The following is a 23270-nucleotide window of genomic DNA, read 5'->3' on the forward strand; positions in this document are numbered from 1 at the left end:
CTCCAAGATTTCTCCCTTGTTGCGCCAATCCTCTAGAATGCTCTACCACAAGAAATTTGGACCAGCCACAACTTGCCCAGTTTTAGGCATTCCCTCAAAACACATTTGTTCAGAGCAGCCTATCACATTCCCTAATCAAAAACCATTTTATTTGTAAGTGTGCGTATGTAGCCAATTCACTATCTCTATCTAACCGCCACTCCCTCAAGATGACTGGACTATCATTGTAAATACACACCTGTACTTTGTATCTCCCTCACCTCATTGTACAGGGTGGGCCATTTATATGGATACACCTAAATAAAATGGGAATGGTTGGTGATATCAGCTTCCTGTTTGTGGCACATTAGTATATGGGAGGTGGAAAACTTTTCAAGATGGGTGGTGACCATGGTGGCCATTTTGGATCCAACTTTATTTTTTTCAATGGGAAGAGGGTCATGTGACACATCAAACTTATTGAGAATTTCACAAGAAAAACAATAGTGTTCTTGGTTTTAACATAACTTTATTCTTTCATGAGTTATTTTCAAGTTTCTCTTTGTTTACAGCCATTGACATGTTGCAAAGGTTAACACGTGAGGAGCTGATAGAAATTGTGTTGATGTCTGTTGAACGCAGTACCGGGGTCATTGCAGCAGATTTCAATGCAAGACACCATAAGCAAGAAAACTGTCACCATTCCTGTTTTATTTAGGTGTATCCATATAAATGGCCCACCCAAAAAAGTTTGCCTCATCACTGAACATAATGTTCTGTGTAAACTGAGGGTCCTGTTCCAATTTTTGCTTTGCCCATTCTGCAAATTCAGTGAGCCGCTCTGGGTCAGCAAGCATTCCCATTTTATCTAGGTGTATCCATATAAATGGCCCACCCTGTAGATTGTAAGCTCTCATGAGCAGGGTCGTTTTATTTTGCTTTAATTATTGTATTATTGTTAACGTTGTTACGACTGTTGTGTTTGAAACTGTTAAACTGTCAACGCTGTGGAATATGTTGGCGCTATATAAATAACGATTATTATTATTATTATGAACAGGAAAATGGCTACTCCCTTGTGTGAGTTCTCTGGTGCCTAACAACATTTGATTTATGTGTAAACCATTTCCCACATTCTGAACAGGAAAAAGGCTTCTCCCTTGTGTGAGTTCTATGGTGATTAACCAAATCTGAATTCTGGATAAAACACTTCCCACATTCTGAACAGGAAAACGGCTTCTCCCCTGTGTGAGTTCTATGGTGATTAACCAAATCTGAATTCTGGTTAAAACACTTCCCACATTCTGAACAGGAAAAAGGCTTCTCCCCTGTGTGAGTTCGCTGGTGAATAACTAGACTTGATTTCTGGTGAAAACACATCCCACATTCTGAACAGCAAAAAGGCTTCTCCCGTGTGTGAGTTCTCTGGTGATTAACAAAATCTGATTTCTGTATAAAACATTTCCCACATTCAGAACAGGAAAAAGGCTTCTCCCCTGTGTGAATTCTCTGGTGCTTAACCAAAGATGATCTCTGGTTAAAATACTTCCCACATTCTGAACAGGAAAAAGGCTTCTCCCCTGTGTGAGTTCTCTGGTGTCTAACAAGATTAGGTTTATGTTTAAAATATTTCCCACATTCTGAACAGGAAAAATGTTTCTCCTCTGTGTGAGTTCTCTCATGCCTAACAAGTTCTGAATTCCAGTTAAAGCATTTCCCACACTTGGAGCAAGAAAATCTCTTCTCCGTTGTGTGATTTTGTTGATGTTTAAGAAACGACTTTTTGAGGGGAAAACTATTTCTATATTCTGAATGTGAAAATGACTTCTTTGCTTTAGGAGCAGTTTGTTTTTTAATGCCTCTTTTGTGACTTTGATTTTCCTTAGTAGTCAGTAATGAATCAGAAGATGGGACCTGTTTCATAGGATCATATGACAGATCTTTACTGTAAAGGGATGCTGGTATATCTGGAGCAATGGCAATGACTTCAGTTGCATCCTGTGGGATTTTGCGATCATCTGATTTAAAAATTGAAGATATCAGCTGTCCTGATCTCCTGGTAGAGTCATCTGCTAAGAAAAAAACAATTATTTTGAATATAATATCCTAGAATTTTATATTTTTGAAAATGGCTACTTAAACTGTCTGTAAAAATGGCAAGTTATGTAAAATTATTGAATGACTGTCTAAGTCAATGACAGTTCACAGTCTAATACAAAAAGTTAGAGGATGAACTAGTAGTGTGTGGTGTTCAACTGTTTGTTCATTCTGCCTCCCAAATATAATAAATAAAAAGCAACCCATCAATGATATGTAGGCGAAAATACCACCAATAACAACTCCTACTCATCTCACATAAAACAAGTTCCCACTCAGGTCCATCATCTGTCATAGAAAAAACAGATGTCCACATTATTAATGGCTCAAAGACTCTTGAAAAGCAACATGGCTTCCATAAACAAAGCCAGCAAAACGCACTCTTTCCAAGTCAAATCTCCCCCTCGCTTCTGAGCTTTGCAGTGTACCTAAACCACATTTACCATCCCTGTATTTGGCATCACTGCAATGAGAAGGACCCACTTAGTTTTCTATGTGCGTGTCTAGTGGAGCACAATCCGGGCATTATGTGCTGGGCAATAATATGGCATATTTCTAATCTTCACTCTCCAACATCCCCTGTGTGCTAATTTCCGCAAAGTCCCTGTGAAGTCAAAATAGTCACTACTCTTATAGATTACTTGACCGAGGGTTATAATTTCCAAAATGTAGTCACTTTATGAGGATTTCTACTGCTCTGGATTTCTGACATTTTGTCATATTGAGACTTCCGCAAACGGTATGTCCCATTTTCTCCAGGATCTGCTCCTGTGACGTCTGCTTCTGTCACCAGGTGCCATCTTATTCATTCTGCAGGCAGCACCGGTGATGGATGCGACATTAGAAACAGAAGCTGTAGGCGGCACAGGCACTGTTCAGCCACTAAGATGAGGGTGCCTGGGACCAGTAGTACCGGCCAGTCTGGCAGTATGTGTGGGTGCTGTCCAGGTGAAGTTATCTGCTCCCTGCTTCAGCCAATTGGAAAGCACCGCACCGTACTAAAGCTTGAAGCATATTACCGAAGGCTGTCAGATACAGCGTTGGCCTGCTCCGGTTCAGTCCTCGGTGCTCAGCTCCCGGCTTGTGCATTTGCTTCCTGTTATGAACCCGCTCTGTTTACGGACTACTCTTGCATCTTATAACTTTTTATTTTCTCTCCTCTCCTGGTCCTGACTCGACATCTATTCTTCTTGCTATTTCACACCACAAAACAGCAGGTAACACCATCGCCCAAGCCTAGGGGTCTTTGTGTAAGTCCAGATCCATGTAGAAGGGTTAAAGGGTGATGAGCAAGACAATCCCTTGGATCTGGAAAATGGAGTAGATAGCGCCAAGCCTCTTCATGGTGGACATCTTTTGAGCTGCCAATTGACCACGTACAATGCCCCCAATAAATTTTGTCGGCAAACTATTCCAGCAAAATTTGCCTTCATACAGCTTAATGGCGCTCTTTCCCTTCTTAACCCTGCCATGTGCCCAGACAGTAGTGTACAACCGTATATAGGGTTTTGTCGCATTCAAGAGAAGTTGGAAAATAACTTGTAATGTCAATTTGTTTCCTATTATCCTTTGTGAAGAATTTCACAGTTATCACCACATAAATTGATACATGTCAGATTTGAAAATTGGGGTCTGATTAGGAAGACAAAACTGGCTGCGAGAAGTGGTTAAATCAGCATTTTGGGCACTAACTACTGTAGTCGAAAACTGAAGATTGATCATTTCAGTAGATGTATTATTGCCTAACTCCACAGTCTCCATCAGTAATAAATGAGCAGCTAGTGGTGAAACCTCTCTGGGGTAATTAGAGTATGGGGCTCGGTGACGTCACAATCTAAACTATCGTAAGGGCCAATATTTTCTGTCAGATGAGTTTCATGGAGAAATATTACACATTTATAGAGAACTGTGTATAATAGTGCAGAGCTGAGATGTCTTGAATTTAGATCTCGGGCATTTGGAAGAGGTAATGGAGACCTTATGTTAAAGACTATGAGGGAGTTACAGACTCACATAAGTGAGACAGGCCGATCCCTCCACAAATCATACAAAGCGAAGAACTGTAACCCAATCAGCAAAGAGAGCGGCAGGGATCTGCAGTGTTGTGGGTGGAGGCAAGAATGCCTCGGTTTATATATGTTGAGAGTTACTATGAGGCTGGGAGGAGGCCGCTCTCTTGCCACAGGTCAGTACAGCAGCACCCCCTGGCGCCTTGCTTACCCTCTGTTCCTTTTTTCTTATGATCTCTCCTTTTTTTTTTTTTCCCCACAGCCCTTACTTTGGGACTCTGAAAAATTGTCCTCTTTCCATATACCTTGACACTCCTATTGAGGTTAGTATCTCATGTTTGCTATACTTTCCTTTCTCCACCACCCAGCTTCGTTTTCCATTTATCCAAGCACATTATGATTAGTACTGTATATTTGTTTGCCAATAGTCTGCAATATCTCCTATGACCCTCTTCTTGTCTTACACTGCATTCCTGTTATTGCGCAGATCCATGTGTAGTCCTATGTGTGCACATATAGATGTTTATATATTTTGTATCTATAGGGTTTTTCAGCATACACCCTTTTTAAATTTCATTAATTTTGTATATATTTATGTCCACTATGTCTCTAGCCTTTTGTACATTATCTTGATCACTTTGTTTAGTGTGGTAAATAATTTTTCTTTGCATTTTTATCTTGCAGTATGGTTTGAGAAAGACCTAGGTATAGGTCGAAACGTAACCGTGTAATACTCATGTTTGGAATCTGATCTCTGTTTGCGGTGTTTTTTCACTTTTCTTGATTTATTGAAAAAAAATTAATAAAAATCATAATAATTCCTTTAATGACTCTGATGCAAGTGACATTCAATTTTGAGTGCGACTGTCTACCCGTTGACTTTTACCTGTGGTATATCCACGTTCAGTCAGCACCTCCTCCTACAGCACGAGTGCGCGTCTTTATTTTTTCTATTGAACACATCTCCTGCAGGCGGGAATAAATGTATATTACAGGGACGTAAATTTGATGAATGCACTGGCATTACCACTGCGTGACAGGGTCAAGAATCTGCATACAGCACCTGCCTGCTCTATGGCTTAACGTGTAGAAATGCAGTAAATATATACAGCAGATATGCCCTACATACACAGATGACCCTGATCTATGAATTACTGAACGTCTCCATGTATGGCTGGGTAGAGCAGGCTGGGGTACACGTACACTTAAGGAGGTGATCATGATTATGAAGCCGTACTGTGTCCTGGATTTGCACTATGTTCCTGCCACCTGCTTGAAAAGGAAAAAGCTGCCGCCCTATGTCTGCGTGATGTCACTACACTGCCGGCTCTTCTACTGCAAAAAAGAAGGGATCCCTGATGAAGGACACCGAAGCCTCAGAAACGCATTGGATAATATCACTCTTTTCTGCAATAGAAGAGAGCCGGCAGTGTAGTGACATCACGCAGACATAGGGCGGCAGCTCTTTCCTTTTCAAGCAGGTGTTAGGATCAGCGCAGCCGGCCTGAACGCTGCTGACTCTGCATCATCCTACACAGTATATATCCAAGACACAGTATGGCTTCATTATCGATTTAATCATCTCCTTAAGTGTATGGGTGCCCCTGACTACTCTGCCCAGCCATACACATAGACGTTTAGTAATGCATATATCAGTGTCATTTAGTGTATTTAGCACATATCTATAGTATTTCTTAACCCCTTCCTGACATATGACGTACTATCCCAACCAGGTAACCCGGACCCGTATGACCGATTGGGATAGTACGCCATTGCGATCAGCTGCGCCCACGGGGCGATTATCACAGATGTCAACCGGCACTAAGTGCCAGGAGCGGTCACAGACCGCTCCCAGCACAATAACCCCCATCACACTGCGATCAAATATGATCGCAGATTTTCCCGGAGCATAAGGGAGAATCGTGCAGGGAGTGGGCTCCCTGTGCGCTTCCCTGAGACCCTCAGAACAAAGCAATGTGCTCGTGTTGTTCTGAGGGCCTCCTCACTTCAGGCCCCTGGATCCAAGATGGCCACGGGGGCGTTCTGGGTCCTGAAGGGAGGTGGCTTCTCAGCGCCTGCTGAGAGCAGGCGCTGAGAAGCCACCTGCACTGCCTGTCAGATCGCTGATGACACAGTGCATTGCAAAATGTCAGATCAGCGATCTGACACTGTATAGTGATGTCCCCCCCTGGGACAACGTAATAAAGAAAAAAAAACGCGTAAAAATAATTTTTAGAAAATTCCTAAATAAATTTTAAAAAAATTTCCTAATAATTTCTTTTTTTTGTAAATAACAAAAAACAAAAGTACATATATTTAGTATTGCCGCGTCCGTAACGACCCGCCCTATAAAACTGTCCCACTAGTTAACCCCTTTAGTGAACCCCTTCAAAAAAAGGCAAAAAACAATGCTTTATCATCATACCACCGAACAAAAAGTGCAATAACACGCAATCAAAAAGACGGATATAAATAAAAATGGTACCGCTGAAAAGTCATCTTGTTCCGCAAAAAATGAGCCACCATACAGCATCATCAGTGGAAAAAGTAAAAAGTTATAGCTCGCAGATGCAGAAATAATTATTTATATAAAATTGTTTTTATTGTATAAAAGCGCCAAAACATAACAAAAAATAAATCAGGTATTGCTGCAATCGTACTGATCCGAAGAATAAAACCGCTTTATCAATTTTACCACACACGGAACGGTATAAACGCCCCCCCCCAAAAGAAATTAATGAAATGCTGGTTTTTGTTCATTCTGCTTCCCAAAAATTGAAATAAAAAGCGATCAAAAAATGTCACGTGCCTGTAAATGGTACCAATAAAAATGTCAACTCGTCCCGCAAAAAATAAGACATCACATGACTCAGTGGGTCAAAATACGGAAAAGTTATAGCTCTCAAAATGTGGTGATGCAAAATCTATTTTTACAATAAAAAGCATTTTTTAGCGTGTGACAGCTGCCAAACATAAAAACCGCCATAAATAGTAAATCAAACCCCCCGTTATCACCCCCTTAGTTAGGGAAAAATAATAAAATAAAAAAATGTATTTATTTCCATTTTCCCATTAGGGTTAGGGGTGTGTTGGGGTTAGTGTTGTAGGTAGAATTGGGGGTTTCCACTGTTTGGGCACATCAGGTGCTCTCCAAACGTGACATGGCGTCTGATCTCAATTCCAGCCAATTCTGCGTTGAAAAAGTCAAACGGTGCTCCTTCCCTTACAAGCTCTGCCATGTGCCCAAACAGTGACTACCCCCACATATAGGGTATCAGCCTACTCAGGACAAATTGCACAACAACGTTTGGGGTCCAATTTCTCCTGTTACCCTTGCAAAAATAAAAAATTGGGGGTGAAAAATCATTTTTGTGGAAAAAAAAATATGACTTATTTATTTTTATGTCTCTACGTTATGAAATTTTGTGTAGCACTTGTGGGTTCAAAGTGCTCACCACACATCTAGATAAGTTCCTTGGGGGGTCTAGTTTCCAAAATGGGGTCACTTGTGGGGGGTTCCACTGTTTAGGCACATCAGGGGCTCTCCAAATGGGACATGACAACCGCAGACCATTCCATCAAAGTCTGCAGTAAAAAATGTCACTACTTCCCTTCCGAGCCATGACGTGTGCCCATACAATTGTTTTCTACCACATATGGGGTACCAGCGTACTCAGGACAAATTGGACAACTTGTCCAATTTCTCCTCTTACCATTGGAAAAATAAAATAATTGGGGACTAAAAGATCATGTTTGTTGAAAAAATATGATTTTTTTATTTTCACGCCAGGGCGTTATAAGCTTCTGTGAATCACTTGGGGGTTCAAAATGCTCACTAAACATCTAGATAAGTTCCTTGGGGGGTCTAGTTTCCAAAATGGGGTCACTTGTGGGGGGTTTCCACTGTTCAGGCACATCAGGGGCTCTCCAAATGCAACATGGCGTATGATTTCAATTCCAGCCAATTTCGCGTTGAAAAAGTCAAACGGCGCTCCTTCCCTTCTGAGCTCTGCCATGCACCCACACAGTGGTTTACCCCCACATATGCGGTATCTGCGTACTCAGGACAAATTACACAATAACTATTGTGGTCCTGTTTCCCTTAGGAAGATAAATATTGGGGTGAAAACATCATTTTTGTGGAAAAAATATGATTTTATAATTTTACGGCTGTACATTATACACTTCTGTGAAGCGCTTGGGGGTTCAAAGATCTCACCACGCATCTAGATAAGTCCCTTGGGGGTCTAGTTTCCAAAATGGGGTCACTTGTGGGGGGTTTCCACTGTTTGGGCACATCAGGGGCTCTCCAAACGCAACATGGCGTCTGATCTCAATTCCAGCCAATTTTGCTCTGAAAAAGTTAAACGGCGCTCCTTCCCTTCTGAGCTCTGCCATGCGCCGAAACAGTGGTTCCACCCAACATATCAGGTAACAGCCTACTCAAGACAAATTGCACAATAACTTTTATGGTCCAATTTCTCCTTGTTACCCTTGTTAAAATAAAAAAAATGGACCTGAAGTAATTTTATTGTGAAAAAAGTTAAATGTTCATTTTTTAAAGATTCAAAAAATTCCTGTGAAGCACCTGAAGGGTTAATAAACTTCTTGAATGTGGTTTTGAGCACCTTCATGGGTGCAGTTTTTAGAATGGTGTCACTTTTGGGTATTTTCTATCATATAGACCCCTCAAAGTGACTTCAAATGTGATGTGGCCCCTGAAAAAAAATGGTGTTGTAATAATGAGAAATCGCTGATCAACTTTTAACCCTTATAACTTCCTAACAAAAAAAAATATTGGTTCCAAAATTGTGCTGATGTAAAGTAAACATGTGGGAAATGTTACTTCTTAAGTATTTTGTGTGACATATCTGTGATTTAAGGGCGCGAAAATTCAAAGTTGGAAAATTGTGAAATTTTCTAAATTTTCGTCAAATTTCCATTTTTCACAAATAAACGCAAGTTATATGAATTAAATTTTACCACTAACATGAAGTACAATATGTCACGAGAAAACAATGTCAGAATCACCAGGATCCATGGAAGCGTTTCAGAGTTACCTCCTCATAAAGGGACAGTGGTCAGAATTGTAAAATTATCCCTGTCATTAACATTCAAATAACCCTTGGGGGTAAAGGGGTTAAAGAGGTTGTCCAGTACTAGGACAAGCATTTCTTAAACTAAATGTTCGTCCCCGATAAAATGATAAAGCTTATACTCACCTGCCCATCTGGCTCCCTTCCAGCGATGTTGGCACTCGCTGCATTGAGACTGCGATGCGGTGGAATGACAAGTGATGCCCAGCGCCCAATCAGCGCAGGTGTCACTGTACACTTAATGTTGTCGATCATATAAGTGAAGTTTGGCCAGAAAGACTGGACCTGGTCTTGTAGGGACCATGAGACATTCAGCAGTACAGAAGGGAGAGAAGATTCATCCGATAAGATCTCAGGGTTCTAGGAAGCGAACAGCATCATTACCCTCCGCTTTCTCTTACAGGCCCAGCATAAGATTTTTCTTCAACTGATTTTCTAACCTGTCAGCACATTCTATGTACACTGTCAATTGGCTTTATAGTTACAGATCTGGGCAGGTAATGGTCAGCGTCTCCTCAACCCAGGGAGTAAGTGGATCCTCCAGGTTGTAAGTTCTATAGAAAAGGGCTTTCAATGCCCAAAGTCATTTCAACAGTTTTGGGTGGAGGAGAATGTCGTGGTCTAGAGGCAAAATGGTGACCATGGTAATACGGCCGGACTACACCACCGATAAAGCAGCCACAGCCGGTGACTGAGAGGAATCTGTGACTTCTCTGCATTCAGTGGTTACTACTCACCTGGGCAGTCATATGTGGGAATCTCCTCTTTACACCACTCATCACCCCTCACATATGTCTCTGTAGTATTAATATGGGTCAGATCTTCACCCTGAAACAAATATTGTAAAAGTCACAGACAGATGGAGAAGTTCCATCTATGATCAGCTCTAATCCTGCCATCTCCACCGTTCTCATTACACAAGTATAAAACATATAATACTGGTGGATAAAACAAGACTGAGCACAAGACCTTCACAGCCGTCTACACATCACAGGGGAGATCTCCTGACACCTTCTCTCCATCTACCTGATGATCCTGAGGAGCACTGGGATCTTCTTGGTTACAGTCCTGTGGAAGAAGAGGACGGGGACATCTCTCTGGTGTTGTCCTCTTACTGGATAGATCTTGAGGAAATACATACAGGGACTGAATTCATTCTCTACATACAGATAATTATAGGCCGTGTGTATTTAGTCCTGTCTATTACCTGGTGATGTGAGGGGCTGGGGAACCTCCATTATGACGTCCTTGTACAGATCCCTGTGTCCTTCTAAATACTCCCATTCCTCCATGGAGAAATAGACAGCGACATCCTGACACCTTATAGGAACCTGACACATACAATGATACCGTCATCCCCCCAATCCCTTCATAGTGTTACTGTATAATGTCCCAGCATTTCCAGCAGTGTCACCTCTCAAGTCAGCAGCTCAATCATCTTGTAGATAAGTTCTAGGATCTTCTGGTCATTGATGTCCTCATGGAACAGGGGGTGAGGTGGAGGCCCCATGTTTGGGCTCAGGGGTCTCCCACATCCCTCAGACACAGGGTCCTGACAGCGATCACTAGAGGTCTTCTTCACCACTGTGTAATCCTGGTTATGGAGAGACACATAAATAAATCTCACTACAGACATTCCCAGAGTCCTCACCTCTCCAGTTCTGTCCATCTGTTATTCCCATAGATAAGAATGATGTAATGTGATGTCATCAGAATCTCTCACCTCTCCAGTGAGACGGAAGAGGATCTCTAGGGTGAGGTGTAACATCCTCTCCGCCATCTTGTCTCTGTCCATATCCATCCTTGATGGGTAAATCAGGAATATTTTCTTTTGTAGAAGATCTTCACTGAGAGGATCCGATATTGTAGAGACCTGAATGAGAAGAAGATGATCCGATGTAACATCATAAGAATCCTGTGTAATAATACAATTACTGGAGATAATAAGGGAAACATATGAGGAGATTTATTATTTTATACATACCTGTATTCACTGGTACTATTAATATAGGTCAGATCTTCAACCGGAAACAAATATTGTAAAAGTCACAGACAGATGGAGAAGTCCCATCTATGATCAGCTCTAATCCTGCCATCTCCACCGTTCTCATTACACAAGTGTAAAACATATAATACTGGTGGATAAAACAAGACTGAGCACAAGACCTTCACAGCCATCTATACATCATAGGGGAGATCTCCTGACACCTTCTCTCCATCTACCTGATGATCCTGAGGAGCACTGGGATCTTCTTGGTTACAGTCCTGTGGAAGAAGAGGACGGGGACATCTCTCTGGTGTTGTCCTCTTACTGGATAGATCTGGAGGAAACACACACAGGGACTGAATTCATTCTCTACATACAGATAATTATAGGCCGTGTGTATTTAGTCCTGTCTATTACCTGGAGATGTGAGGAGCTGGGGAACCTCCATTATGACATCCTTGTACAGATCTCTGTGTCCTTCTATATACACCCACTCCTCCATGGAGAAATAGACAGCGACATCCTGACACCTTATAGGAACCTGACACATACAATGATACCGTCATCCCCCGATCCCTTCATAGTGTTACTGTATAATGTCCCAGCATTCCCAGCAGTGTCACCTCTCCAGTCAGCAGCTCAATCATCTTGTAGATGAGTTCTAGGATCTTCTGGTCATTGATGTCCTCATGGATCAGGGGGTGAGGTGGAGGTCCCGTGATTGGGCTCAGGAGTCTTCCACATCCCTCAGACACAGGGTCCTGACAGCGATCACTAGAGGTCTTCTTCACCACTGTGTAATCCTGGTTATGGAGAGACACATTAATAAATGTCACTCCAGACATTTCCAGAGTCCTCACCTCTCCAGTTCTGTCCATCCGTTATTCCCATAGATAAGAATGATGTAATGTGACGTCATCAGAATCTCTCACCTCTCCAGTGAGACGGAAGAGGATCTCTAGGGTGAGGTGTAACATCCTCTCCGCCATCTTGTCTCTGTCCATATCCATCCTTGATGGGGAAATCAGGAAAATTCTCTTTTGTGGATGATCTTCACTGAGAGGATCCGATATTGTAGAGACCTGAATGAGAAGAAGATGAGCCGATGTTTCCAGGATTCTTCTTGTGGGAATTGGCTGTGATATCCCCTGTGCAATATATTTCTAGCATTAAAGCGCTCAGTAATGGGGGGGAATCTCCACATACCTCCACCTGCAGAGCCGCACTCCACATATATGGCTGCTCTGTACACAGGACCTGTGATGAGGCCACAGGAGGGGAGGAGTCAGGGGTCACATGATCTCCGGAGTGAAGAGGCTCCATGGAGACTTCTCAGTCAGTGACATTCCCGCCATTATTCGCCCCTCACTACTGGCACAATTACCCCGCGCCGCCTTTTCTACTCAGTGTTATGTGTGGAATGTAACGTGTGATTTCTCTGGAGACAAATAGACCCCACACAGGAGGGAATTCTCACCGGTTACCGGCCGTCTACTATATGGCGGCATATGATTGTGCTGTCGACTCCACACGAGGAGCTAAAATGCCCAAATCTCATTTATTTCCTCCCTTCCAGAGTCCGGCTGAGGCTCATATACGGCCATGCTCCTCTCCAGTCACCGTGGGGGGTTTGGTAGAAGGATGCAGGGTTGGGCCTGTGAGTCACGGTTCACCTTCCCTATCCTTTACCCCTTATACCCGACCTGTTTATCCAATTATCTGGAGCTAAATGGTTTTACAAACTTAATGTGAGAGGGGAATATAACCTTATAAGTGTACGTCAGGGGGACGAATGGAAGACCACATTCAATATACCTGAGGGGCAGATATAAAACCTGATGCTGCCATTCGGGGTAACCAATGCTCCGGCAGTCTGTGACAATGTCAGTAATTATATTTTTCTCACTGATTGGTAGATTTGTGGTAATTTTCCTGGATGATATAGTGAGTTACTCCCGTCCTCTGGAGGAGCATGCTGAGCATGTCAGACAGGTTCTCCAGGTTCTACGTGACAACTATTTATTTGGTACCCTGGAGAAATTACAATTTATGGTCCAGCAGGTCCAGTTCTCAGGACATTTGTCTTCTGCATTGGGGTCTCAGATGGACCCCGTTACGGTCCCAGCAGTCCCTTCATTGGTTTTAACCAAGTAACCTGAAAGTGTTAAAGAGATTTCTTTTAGTCGTGATACTGAGGAACAAACAAGCGAAAAATAGGGTCTTACCTGATAACCAGATATAATGAGAGTAGGGGAGTATTACACTCACCTGATGGAGCGGCACCTTTACACCATGCTCAATGCATAAATCAGCTGCTGCAGGACCCGGGGCCAAAGACCGAGCAGAAGAGCTGATCCGGGTATAATGTATCTGTACCTGCGCTGCTGATGGAGATGATCGAAGATGGAGATTTTCCTTAAAAACATTTATTCAAATAGGTTTTCAAAGTCAACGCATTTCACAGTCACGCAGGACGTCTTCCTCAGGACGAAACCTGATAGCGGATAAACATGTCAAGCTTGGAACGTTTTATATACAGTCTTTTTGAAAAAAAAAAAAAAACAAAGCACGATATGTCAAAGTTCATGAGAAAGTTTGTCACACAAAGATAAATTATGGTTCATGAAAAAACAAAAAACATTTACATACATTAATTATATTAAAAAGCACTAAGTATTAAGTGAGGTCACGTAAAAGAATGAATAAACATGAATGTGAAATGAATGAATAAGTTCTTGCCCGTAAATAAATCATTTATTAATGGTGTTATTTAGTTGTGTCAGTAGTTTCCTATATGAGATGTGAGCTGGTGTTCTGTAAGTTTCTGAAGTCACAGGTATAGTGGTGTAAAGCTGTGCACCACTAGTGAGCTTGATGGATCAGCATCGGACTGAAAACATAGGATTATTGGAAAAGAAACCATTGAACTAGAAGACAAATACGTAACCCAATGGTTAATCCATATATATATAAAAACAAATGTATGTATGTGTGTGTGTATGTGTGTGTATCAAGCCCTGCCCCTCATTATCATGTCACTAGCTGAAGAGCCCGGCGTTGCCCAGGCATAGTAACTAACTGTGGTTAGTTATAACAAATTGTAATGATTATCCTCCATCCCATAATCCAGTGCCCATATACCCATCATACATATCCTCCATCCCATAGTCCAGTGCCCATATACCCATCATACATATCCTCCATCCCATAGTCCAGTGCCCATATACCCACCATACATATCCGCCATCCCATAGTCCAGTGCCCATATATCCATCACACATATCCTCCATCCCATAGTCCAGTGCCCATATACCCATCATACATATCCTCCATCCCATAGTCCAGTGCCCATATACCCACCATTCATATCCGCCATCCCATAGTCCAGTGCCCATATATCCATCATACATATCCTCCATCCCATAGTCCAGTGCCCATATATCCATCATACATATCCTCCATCCCATAGTCCTGTGCCCATATACCCATCGTATATATACTCCATCCAATAGTTCAGTGCCCATATATCCATCATACATATCCTCATCCCATAGTCCTGTGCCCATATACCCATCATACATATCTTCCATCCCAAAGTCCTGTGCCCATATACCCATCATACATATCTTCCATCCCATAGTCCCGTGCCCATATACCCATCATATATACAGTATCCTCCATCCAATAGTCCAGTGCCCATATACCCATCACGCATCCTCCATCCCATAGTCCAGTGCCCATATACCCATCATACATATCCTCCATCCCTTAGTCCAGTGCCCATATACCCATCATACATATCCTCCATCCCATAGTCCAGTGCCCATATACCCGTCATAGAATCATAGAATCATAGAATCGTAGAGTTGGAAGGGACCTCCTGGGCCATCTGGTCCAACCCCCTGCTCAAAGCAGGATTCGCTAAATCATCCCAGTCAGATGTCTGTCCAGCCTCTGTTTGAAGACTTCCATTGAAGGAGAACTCACCGCTTCTCGTGGCAGCCTGTTCCACTCATTGATCACTCTGTCAAAAAGTTTTTTCTAATATCTAATCTGTGTCTCCTCCCATTCAGTTTCATCCCATTGCTTCTAGTCTTTCCTTGTGCAAATGAGAATAAAGTTGATCCTTCTACAATGTGACAGCCCTTGAGATATTTGTAGACAGCTATTAAGTCTCCTCTCAGTCTTCTCTTTTGCAAACTAAACATTCCCAAATCCTGCAACCTTTCCTCATAAGACAGGGTTTGCAGACCGGTCACCATTCTGGTCGCTCTTTTCTGAACTTGCTCCAGTTTGTTGATGTCTTTTTTAAAATGTGGTGCCCAAAACTGGACACAATATTCATACATATCCTCCATCCCCTAGTCCCGTGCCCATATACCCGTCATACATATCCTCCATCCCATAGTCCAGTGCCCATATACCCGTCATACATATCCTCCATCCCATAGTCCAGTGCCCATATACCCGTCATACATATCCTCCATCCCATAGTCCAGTGCCCATATACCCATTATATCCTCTATCCCATAGTCCAGTGCCCATATACCCATCATACATATCCTCCATCCCATAGTCCAGTGCCCATATACCCGTCATACATATCCTCCATCCCATAGTCCAGTGCCCATATACCCGTCATACATATCCTCCATCCCATAGTCCAGTGCCCATATACCCGTCATACATATCCTCCATCCCATAGTCCAGTGCCCATATACCCGTCATACATATCCTCCATCCCATAGTCCAGTGCCCATATACCCATTATATCCTCTATCCCATAGTCCAGTGCCCATATACCCATCATACATATCCTCCATCCCATAGTCCAGTGCCCATATACCCGTCATACATATCCTCCATCCCATAGTCCAGTGCCCATATACCCGTCATACATATCCTCCATCCCATAGTCCAGTGCCCATATACCCATCATACATATCCTCCATCTGTCATGCTCGCCATGTCTGTTATGTCTGCCATGTCTGTTTTACCTCATGACCCTAGAGCAGTGTGCACACTCACCTTATGTCTGCTGAGCTGCAAGATGCCTGCGTTTCTGCTTTGCCTTCTGTGATCTTCTCGTCATGTCTAGAATCCCTGATCATGTCTTTCCTAGGATCCTGCACTGTCTGGTTCTGCAATCATCTCGTCTTGTCTGAAGCCTTGATCATGTGACGTTTCATAAGATCCTGCACTGTCTGGTCCTGCAATCATCTCGTCATGTCTGAAACTCTGATCATGTGACCTTTCCTAGGATCCTGCACTGTCTGGTTCTGCAATCACCTCGTCATGTCTGAAACCTTGATCATGTGACTGCACTCTGTGATCCTGGAGCATCTGAACTAGGAAGTTCTCCCCTGGTCCTGACCCGGAAGAGGAGGTGCTATGCCCTCTATTAGACCGCCCCTTCCTATGCTCAGGACCTGAGTATTGTGTTGCGTCTCTGCATGGCTGCTTGGTCTGTGGGGCGCTCCCTCTATTCTGTGCCCTTGCACTCTGCTCTGTGGTGCATCTCTGCACATGCTGTGCTCGTACTCCATCTCTTGTTCCGTGCTTTGTCTTATGTTTGTCCGTTGTGCCATGTTTGTCCTTGTCCTGCTTGGACTTGTAGTCCTTCTGTTATTCTCTGCCTTGCCTGTTTTCGCTATGCCTTGTTCCGTACCTTGCCTTGCTCTGCCTTGTTCCTCCCTATGGTCTCTGCCTTTACTTGCTCTGCCTCGCTCTCTCCTATGGTGCTCTGTAGTGCTCCCTGGCACACGCACCATTCCTCCTCTCTTTCCGTTTGTGCTCTTTTCCATGTCTAGTCCCAAGGCTCTGCCTTCGCCCGGCTCTGGGCTTTGGCCTATGCTCCGCTGCTAGACTCTTTCCTATTATGCTCTCTTGCACGTTTCTAGGCTAGTCCCAAGGTTCTCCCTTGACCCGGCTCTGGGCTTCTGCCTACGCTCCGCTGCTAGCTCTGTTCTTGTTCTGTGTTTCTGCCTATGCTTACTTTCCTGGTTCTGTACTCTGCTTAAGCCCTGCCTTTTTTCTCATCTTGTCTTCCCTTGCTCTGTTTCTTTGTATGCTCTTTGCATGCGCCTGCCCTAGCCGTGCCCGCCTGCTTGTGCCTCAGCCGTGCTCGTCGGTCAGTGACAGCTGTGTCGCCTGCCATGCCTCAGTCGGGTTCGCTGGAGTCTTGCCTGTCTGTCAGTGCCGCAGCCCGATCAGCTAGCCAGTGCCCCAGCCGTGCCCTCTGTGCTCCCTTGCACTTCACGCTGTTTCCGCACTGTGCTCTCTAAAGCACGCGCAGGCCATCGCCTGCCCATGGCATACCTGCCCGTGCTTTTGTAAAAGTACGCGCAGGCTTTGCCATGTTCCCTGTCGTGCCCTCTTGCACGCACAGGCCCTAACCCTGTCCTGGAACCCTGACCTTGGCGTGTCTCTACACACGCACTCTGTCTTGAGCCTTGAACCCTGGCGTGTCTCCAAGCACGCACCCTGCCTTGAACCCTGGCGTGGCTCCAAGCATGCACCCTGCCTTGAACCTTGGCTTGCCTGCCGGATTCCCGTAACCTGCCGACCGTTGCCAGAGGTCCGGAACCAGATGACTGCGGCCTGATGTCCGGAGCTGATGTCCGCAGCCCGATGCCTGGACCCTGTCGGTCGTTGCCAGTAGTCCGGAGTCCAATGCCATCGCACCCCGTCTTGGATCCTGGCGTGTCCTAGCATGCATCCCTTCTAGGAACTCTTGTGTGATCCCTATCACGTATCCTGTCCTGGACCCTGGTATGTTTTCGTGCACGTGTTATGCCTGGAACATTTGGCGTCCCCTTGCACGCATCCTGCCGTGTTTCACTGTTTGTGCCCTGCACCTGATTCCCTGTTATGCCTTGCACCTGAATAAAGTGTGAATCCACGTTTGAGGAAGAAACTGTGTGACTTTGCTTTATCTTTGGTATCCTGTCAGTCCTGTTGTCAGACACTCAATAGTGTCTCCTTGAGCCGGCCGTCTGGTCCCAGCAGTCGTGGTGGCTCACCCCCTTGGTCTTGCCCCTGACACTGCCTGTACAGGGGGTGGGTTCTCACTAGGTCAGCTCGCCCTAGGTGGGTGGGTGCCACGGCCCAGAGGGTCCACTCTAAAAAGGAAGATGGGCTCAGCAGAAGCCGAGTCCGTAACAGAATACTCAGGCCATGGACTCCGCTGGTACCTCGGCCACCCGTCTGATGAAGAATCTGCCCGGTCTCCTGAACTCGCTTGATAATGGCGGTACCCCGGCCACTCTTCTGATGCAAATCAGACCCGGCCCTTGACCTCTGAACTTGTTTGGAAATGATGGCAGCCAGAGTAAGAAGACTTGCTTGTCTACCCGCAGTCCTCCCCACTGGATCCCTGTGTCTCGTCCGCGGCTCCTGTGTCTTGACCGGTGCAGGTGTCCGTTTCAGATGTCGGATCAACGTTGTTGGAGTGGTTAGTACTAACTCTGGATTCTGCCGAAGAATTTTTTTTTCTTCTTTCCAGCCCCGGTAAGAGAGGGCTTAAGGAGGGGGGTACTGTCATGCTCGCCATGTCTGTTATGTCTATTTTACCTCATGACCCTAGAGCAGTGTGCACACTCACCTTATGTCTGCTGAGCTGCAAGATGCCTGTGTTTCTGCTTTGCCTTCTGTGATCATCTCGTCATGTCTGAAGCCTTGATCATGTGACGTTTCCTAAGATCCTGCACTGTCTGGTCCTGCAATCATCTCGTCATGTCTGAAACCTTGATCATGTGACGTTTCCTAGGATCCTGCACTGTCTGGTTCTGCAATCACCTTGTCATGTCTGAAACCTTGATCATGTGATGTTTCCTAAGATCCTGCACTGTCTGGTTCTGTGATCATCTCGTCATGTCTGAAACCCTGATCATGTGACTGCACTCTGTGATCCTGGAGCATCTGAACTAGGAAGTTCTCCCCTGGTCCTGACCCGGAAGAGGAGGTGCTATGCCCTCTATAAGACCGCCCCTTCCTATGCTCAGGGCCTGAGTATTGTGTGGTGTCCCTGCATGGCTGCTTGGTCTGTGGGGTGCTGCCTCTATTCTGTGCCCTTGCACTCTGCTCTGTCGTGCGTCTCTGCACACGCTCTGTGCTCGTACTCCATCTCTTGTTCCGTGCTTTGTCTTATGTTTGTCCGTTGTGCCATGTTTGTCCTTGTCCTGCTTGGACTTGTAGTCCTTCTGTTATTCTCTGCCTTGCCTGTTTTCGCTATGCCTTGTTTCGTACCTTGCCTTGTTCCTCCCCATGGTCTCTGTCTTTGCTTGCTCTGCCTTGTTCCTCCCCATGGTCTCTCTCTTTGCTTGCTCTGCCTCGCTCTCTCCTATGGTGCTCTGTAGTGCTCCCTGGCACACGCACCATTCCTCCTCTCTTTCCGTTTGTGCTCTTTTCCATGTCTAGTCCCAAGGCTCTGCCTTCGCCCGGCTCTGGGTTTCAGCCTACGCTCCGCTGCTAGACTCTTTCCTATTATGCTCTCTTGCACGTTTCTAGGCTAGTCCCAAGGTTCTCCCTTGGCCCGGCTCTGGGCTTCTGCCTACGCTCCGCTGCTAGCTCTGTTCTTGCTCTGTTCTTGTTCTGTGTTTCTGCCTATGCTTACTTTCCTGGTTCTGTACTCTGCCTAAGCCCTGCCTTTTTTCTCTTCTTGTCTTCCCTTGCTCTGTTTCTTCGTATGCTCTTTGCATGCGCCTGCCCTAGCCGTGCCCGCCTGCTTGTTCCTCAGCCGTGCTCGTCGGTCAGTGACAGCTGTGTCACCTGCCATGCCTCAGCCGGGTTCGCTGGAGTCTTGCCCGTCTGTCAGTGCCGCAGCCCGATCAGCTAGCCAGTGCCCCAGCCGTGCCCTCTGTGCTCCCTTGCACTTCACGCTGTTTCCGCACTGTGCTCTGCGTGCTCTCTAAAGCACGCGCAGGCCCTCGCCTGCCCATGGCATACCTCCCCGTGCTTTTGTAAAAGTACGCGCAGGCTTTGCCATGTTCCCTGTCGTGCCCTCTTGTACGCACAGGCCCTAACCCTGTCCTGGAACCCTGACCTTGGCGTGTCTCTACACACGCACTCTGTCTTGAGCCTCGTGCCTTGGCGTGTCTCTACACACTGCCTTGTACCCTGGCGTGTCTCCAAGCACGCACCCTGCCTTGAACCCTGGCGTGTCTCCAAGCACGCACCCTGCCTTGAACCCTGGCGTGTCTCCAAGCACGCACCCTGCCTTGAACCCTGGCGTGTCTCCAAGCACGCACCCTGCCTTGAACCCTGGCGTGGCTCCAAGCACGCACCCTGCCTTGAACCCTGGCGTGGCTCCAAGCACGCACCCTGCCTTGAACCTTGGCTTGCCTGCCGGATTCCCGTAACCTGCCGACCGTTGCCAGAGGTCCGGAACCAGATGACTGCGAGCTGATGTCCGCAGCCCGATGCCTGGACCCTGTCGGTCGTTGCCAGTAGTCCGGAGTTCGATGCCATCGCACCCCGTCTTGGATCCTGGCGTGTCCTAGCATGCATCCCTTCTAGGAACTCTTGTGTGATCCCTATCACGTATCCTGTCCTGGACCCTGGTATGTTTTCGTGCACGTGTTATGCCTGGAACATTTGGCGTCCCCTTGCACGCATCCTGCCGTGTTTCACTGTTTGTGCCCTGCACCTGATTCCCTGTTATGCCTTGCACCTGAATAAAGTGTGAATCCACGTTTGAGGAAGAAACTGTGGAAAGAGACATATTCAGAAAGCCTGATTCTCCATAAGAAAGATAGTTTTGAACGGAAGGAGAGGACTAAGGATTAGGGTTAGAAGAGAAACCTTCCCCAAGTTCTGAGCGCAAGGCCGGGGTCCGGTCCCCGAGGTTGTATGGATACTAATGGTCCTGCAGCAGACACCGGAGGAATAGAAGTAGTGACCACTTTATTCCCACACAAGACTTGGGGGCACAACAGCATCGTGAGTGAGCCGGGACTTAGTAGCCAGGAGTCCCTGAAGCAGGCTACAGCTGTCTGCCGTACAAGTAGAGTTCATAGGAACATCTGAAAGGAGGAACTCCAGTGTAACTCAGTACTGTGAGTACTTCACCTAGGCCCTAAGAGGGGGACGTTCAGAAAAGGCACATGTTGGCGGAGTGTTGGAACGGAGTGCTTCACCTATCTTGGAGGTTGACTGAGCCCCTGACCCGGAGGACACGTCATGGATGCAGGTACCTGTATGCCCAACAGACTGTGAGTAAAGCTTTGGAACTACATGCCCTGGTGTCCTCCAGTTATTCCTGCGCCAACATGCTCAGCACTGCTACATCTCTGTGCCTGGCACTGCACCATCTATATCTCTCCCCTATCGCTTGACTATCTCTTCATCTACACTGCCCTGGGACTAGAGCCCTACCTGTGGAGGGCCACAACATCATTGCTGCACCACACCATCTGTCCCAGAGGATCTGCTTGCAGTGTCGGCTTAACACCTCCCTTGCCGAACACCACAGGTGGCGTCACGAATCATTCACTCATAAACTTTAATCATCATTACTAGCACACTTAACATTCCCCTTTTACAATGGATGCCCAGGGCCACGGCTGCCGTGACAACTCCCATTGAGATTGACGGACCCGGTACCGAGAACCCCCACCGGCCCTGGCAAGTGTTCCATTTTTGGCGTCACGAACAGAATGACGAAGCCCGGTGCCACCGGGTTCTGTGTGCCGAAGATTTATTGGACTTAAACATTGCTGAGAATGTGCAGAATAACCAAATTGATAGACTGTAAAATGGACTCTCAAAATAGCTGCCGGAGCGGTGAAGAAGGGCGTGACAACATAGGTCGACCTAAGAAAAGAGCGCAAACTGTCCTGGGCCTCCCCTGCCTAAACTTCTATGCTACAGCAACATGGCCCACCCCCAGAGGGGTTCGTATACTGGTTTTGTATGGAGTAGGAAGAAGACGCCGCCCCCAGAAGGAGGAGCGAGATCCTGTGGCGGGAAAGGAGCCCGGGAAGGAGAGAGAACGCCAGAACGCCATGATGGAAGAAAGACAGAGGCCAGGAGAAAACAGTGGGGAGAAACCACTCTCCCCCAGACAGCACCTGCGGAGCATACGGCCGCTGAGATACCCTTTACAGCGCCCGCCACCACCTCCAAGCCGGTACTGTCACTGGATGCGACCTGTCTGGAGAAGGTACATGAGAGTCCTGGAGCAGACAGTGGGACCGGGGCTGAGTCCCAGCCTGGACCTGACGTGGCAGCGCAGGCTCCTACCGGCGTGCCCCAATCCTGTACCAGCTCGGACCCAGCTGCCGCCAGCTCACCAGGCAGCCTCGGAGGTTGCAGCTGCCACTGTTCGCCAACCTGTACCTACACCGGAGCCAGAATATCACTGGGAGGCGCCAAGTATGATCACCGCTCCTGCCATGATCCTGGTGCTAGGAACTGTGCCTGTGGACAGAAATAGTCCTATGCTTGTTCCGAACCCAAGTGGCAACATTCAAGTTGCACCATGCCAGCAATGACAGGTAGCAGTACCGCTAGTTATTGTAGAAGTTGAAGTGCACCAGTCACTGGTATCGCCTGCAACCCCTGCAGAACCTCAGGCAACAGTTTCAGCGGTTACATCAGCTGCCACTCCATCTACACAGGCAACCACTAACCTCACTCCTTGGGAGAAGGAATACATGCAATTTGTGAACAACCAGCAGGAACAGGAAAATCAGAAGTTCTCCCCTGGAAGCAGCCCAAGAAACCAGCTTCCACCATCCCAGGAGGAGACCCACATTAAAGAACAGTCCCCAGATAAATAACTGTTACCCAGGAGGGTATTAGCACCATTGTGCCTGTTTGTTTTGTTCATCATGTTTTCTTCCAGTTTTCTTCAGTTTGCCTAGTTGCGTTGGCAGCATTTATTATGAAAAATTGAACTGCAGTGATCATGAACTTGGAATGCATCACAAACTTTCTTGTATATAGTTGCGCCTTTTTAGGTGGCTTCTTTTTTCACCTGATGCAAAGTTCCAAATCCCCTGCCGCCACCACTGGAAGGAGCTCACTGTATAGTATTGATGCTGTGAGCTCCTAAGCTCCCTCTAGTGGTGACTGCAGATAGACAGAATGCCATTTTGGAAC

At 46.0% G+C, this 23270-nt stretch overlaps 1 protein-coding gene across 1 annotated transcript; it reads right to left on the reverse strand.

Annotated features, from left to right (window-relative positions):
* Positions 1–488: 488 nt before the first annotated feature.
* LOC141063293 (uncharacterized) lies at positions 489–10309 on the reverse strand. Its single transcript, XM_073557350.1, has 4 exons — positions 10208–10309; positions 9919–10009; positions 4972–5051; positions 489–2051 (listed from the first exon to the last, which is right to left on the reverse strand). Exon 4 carries the CDS (start codon positions 1900–1902, stop codon positions 1048–1050), a length of 855 nt encoding a protein of 284 aa, XP_073413451.1. The 5' UTR covers positions 1903–2051; positions 4972–5051; positions 9919–10009; positions 10208–10309; the 3' UTR covers positions 489–1047.
* Between the last annotated feature and the right edge of the window lie 12961 nt (positions 10310–23270).

This window comes from Dendrobates tinctorius, unplaced genomic scaffold (assembly GCF_039654945.1).
Source record: "Dendrobates tinctorius isolate UK_male_01 unplaced genomic scaffold, ASM3965494v1 ptg000249l, whole genome shotgun sequence".
Lineage (NCBI taxonomy): Eukaryota > Metazoa > Chordata > Amphibia > Anura > Dendrobatidae > Dendrobates > Dendrobates tinctorius.

Coding starts and splice junctions, on each gene's coding strand:
- LOC141063293 (XM_073557350.1), bottom strand. CDS start 1,902: ATGAAACAGGTCCCATCTTCTGATTCATTACTGACTACTAAGGAAAAT.